Genomic DNA, 3,147 nt, shown 5'->3' with positions numbered 1-3,147 from the left:
CATATGAGACGGAAAAGAGGAAGAAGAAGGTGAAAAAATGGAGGAGCTGTCCCGGCGGGCGAGGGAGGCCGGGCAGTGGGTGAGAAGGTGCTGTTGCTGTGCTGAGGAAGAGGAGAATGGTGAGGAGAAAGGTTATGAAGGAGATGAAGAAGAGGAGGAAGAGGTGAAGATGGAGGAGTTGAACTTCAGGAAAAGTTCAGCTTCACTTCCGTCTGCTGAGGTAAAACATCAGCCGCTGTAAAAAGTGCAATTATTTCATTTTATTTATCATTTTTATTTATTTATTTTTTTACAGAGTAATCCTTTTGTTGTGATCTATTTAACATGTAAAATCTGTTATAGCATGTTGCAACTTTTTACAGTGGGTATGCTGTCTCGATTTAAAATATGATGTTACGTCCATTCAACACATTAATTAAAAAAAAAAATATATATATATATATTTTATTTTTTTTTTAAATTAATGTTTTGAATGGACGTAACTTCATAATAATGATAATAATGGATTGCATTTATATAGTGCTTTTCGAGACCCTCAAAGTGCTTTACAATTCCACTATTCATTCACTCTCACATTCACACACTGGTGAAGGCAGCTACAGTTGTAGCCACAGCTGCCCTGGAGCAGACTGACAGAAGCGAGGCTGCCATATCGCGCCATCGGCCCCTCTGGCCATCACCAGTAGGCGGTAGGTGAAGTGTCTTGCCCAAGGACACAACGACCGAGACTGGTTTTATTGCATTCTTTATTTTTTTTTCTTAACTGTATTGATCCCACAGGAGAACTTTTTGTTTTACAGCAAAATGATAAAGGGTAACAATATTACAGTCTACAGTACACAACAAATAACACAGCTAAATAAAAGGGTCACAGGTGACGATCTTATGTTGTGAGAGAGTGCAGGAATTTATAAACTTACAACAGTGATGAAAAATAAAGTAACGTAAAAATGAAGTTAGTTAAAAAAGTAAAAGTTCGACTGACGTTGGTCAAGAGAGAAGAACAAATTGCATTAATAAATATATAAGAAAAACAGCTGCATGAAGGTTTAATACAAAGTATGTTTATGATCTAATGGTTGACAGGTTTGTTCACCTGTGACAGAATGAAGAATCAGTGTGCAGCGTTATAGAAAACAGCAAGAACGGTTTCCTGAAGCGAGATTGAATCAGTCTGAAGGAGAATGAGCTCAGAAGTGTGAAGTAGGTGTGATGGTTGCCCATGATTGAGAGCAGCTTGTTCAATGACCTCTAACCCTCATTGACTCAAATGTCTCCAAATTCTGACCAATGGTGCTTCCAGCCTTAAGGATCAGTTTGTTGATCCTGCAGGTTTCTCTGACATGGATGGCACTAACTCTCACAGACTAGTAGAAGATCGCCAACATCTTGCTGCTCACATTAAAGGACCTGAGCTTCTTTAGAAGGTAGAGCCTGTTCAGCCCCTTCTTGTAAACGGCATCACTGTTAGTCCTCCAGTCTAGTCTGTCATTCAGGTGAACATCCAACTACCTGCAGCTGTCTACTGTTTCCACCTCCTCACCCATGATATTGATTTTGGTTGCAGTTTTTCTCCTCTGGAAGTCAACCACTGTCTTGTTTGTCTTGCTGACATTTAGAAGGAGGTGATTTCTTCCCGACCGCTCCACAGAATTCCTCACTAGCTCTTTGTAGTCCGACTCCTGCCCACCCTTAAAACACCCAGCCGTCCCAGATAACTTCTGCTGGTTTCACTGTTGTATAGGAAATCTGAGGTGTAAACAGGACTAGAGCTCCAGTATTACCAACCACCACCTCAGACCACCTGAGGCCTATCTGACAGACAGTCAGCAATCCAGGACACAGTAGAAGTGTTAAGTGGTATATATGAGTGACCACGGGTGGTGATAAGACAATTTTAGGTAGTATTGATTGGTTGAGGATTTTCTTAAGCTGGTATTGAGGTTTCAAATGATCTTTTGAGCTTTAAAGGTCGTATTAACAATCCCTTATGTGTACCTGATGTGGTCTCGTCTGTGTGTCTCAGCTGGATTCGGACTCATCCACCTCTGGCTCTCAGTCTCACTGGTTCCACACTCTGCAGGCCCGTCGGCTGAAAGTCCAGCGTGGGCGCAGCAACAGTGACCCACTGAGGGGGGAGGGCAGTCGGGAGCCTCTTACCTGGGTCAGGGCGCGTATGACATGATGTTTGAGGTAACATGTGAGGCGGTGTGATGCTTGTGTGACATTTAGTGTGTGTGCTGTGATCAGAAAGCAGGTCTGGAGTTTGGGGCAGCACACTCGTACCTGAGTCTGGAGAAACTGGGTGAAGGAACCTTTGCCTCGGTCTACAAAGGCATCAGCAGGTCAGAGCTCACCGCGATACAAGTCAAACACAAACAGCCAATGAGATTGTGGCTTAAGTTTTGATCACATTGAGTCTGAATGTTGGTCACAATGTACAAAAGACAAGAAAACATCTCCCTGTGTTTAGTTTTTAACAAGTTTTTTACAGAATTTTTTGGGACTTGGGCAAGATCCATTGCATTCATTGGAGTGTGAATGAGTGTGAATGTTGATTAGTATACAGCGCTTTGAGTACTCCGGGAGAGTAGAAAAGCACTATATACCAATCAATCCATTGCGGGGTGGCCTTAGCTCAGGAGGTAGAGCAGGTCAGCTGCTGATTGGGAGGTTGGTGGTTTGATCCCTGCCTCCCCCAGTTTGCATGCCAAATATCCTTGGGCAAGATACTAACCCCGAGTTGTTCTCCAATGCATCCATTGGAGCATGAATGATAGTTAGAAAGCACTCACCGTATAGATAATAGTGCTTGTGTGTATGGGGTGAATGCGACATGTTTTATAGAGCGCTTTGAGTGCTCCAGGAGAGTAGAAAAGTTGTATATAAGAACCAGTCCATTTACTTTTTTATTGTTAGATATTAGACAGATGTTTTGCTAGGATTACTAAAATTATTGTTAATGTTTATTTTTTAACAGATACTTAACATTTTGGAAAAATTCGCAAATATTTTATTAATTACAATTTTTTTTTCAATCAAATGAGTTTATAAGTACCGTAATTGTCGGGCTATAAGCCGCTACTTTTTGCACAAGCTTTGAACCCTGCGGCTTTTAGTCAGGTGCGGCTTTTCTATGGATTGTCC

General features: G+C 41.8%; 1 protein-coding gene across 1 annotated transcript in view; it reads left to right on the top strand.

Moving 5' to 3' along the window:
• LOC102293254 (cyclin-dependent kinase 15) overlaps window positions 1-3,147 on the top strand; it is a 5,417-nt gene continuing 2,270 nt past the window's right edge. The window contains exons 1-3 of the mRNA XM_005943337.3: window positions 1-220; window positions 2,027-2,164; window positions 2,251-2,345. Of these exons, the coding sequence (XP_005943399.3) occupies window positions 38-220; window positions 2,027-2,164; window positions 2,251-2,345 (416 nt within the window). The 5' untranslated portion in view covers window positions 1-37. The remainder of the gene's footprint in view (window positions 221-2,026; window positions 2,165-2,250; window positions 2,346-3,147) is intronic.

Source organism: Haplochromis burtoni, unplaced genomic scaffold (genome assembly GCF_018398535.1).
Source record: "Haplochromis burtoni strain Fernald_Lab_line unplaced genomic scaffold, NCSU_Asbu1 Contig_332, whole genome shotgun sequence".
Taxonomy (NCBI): domain Eukaryota; kingdom Metazoa; phylum Chordata; class Actinopteri; order Cichliformes; family Cichlidae; genus Haplochromis; species Haplochromis burtoni.
The sequence above is the reverse complement of the archived record's forward strand: the minus strand, read 5'-3'. Positions and strand labels throughout refer to the sequence as shown.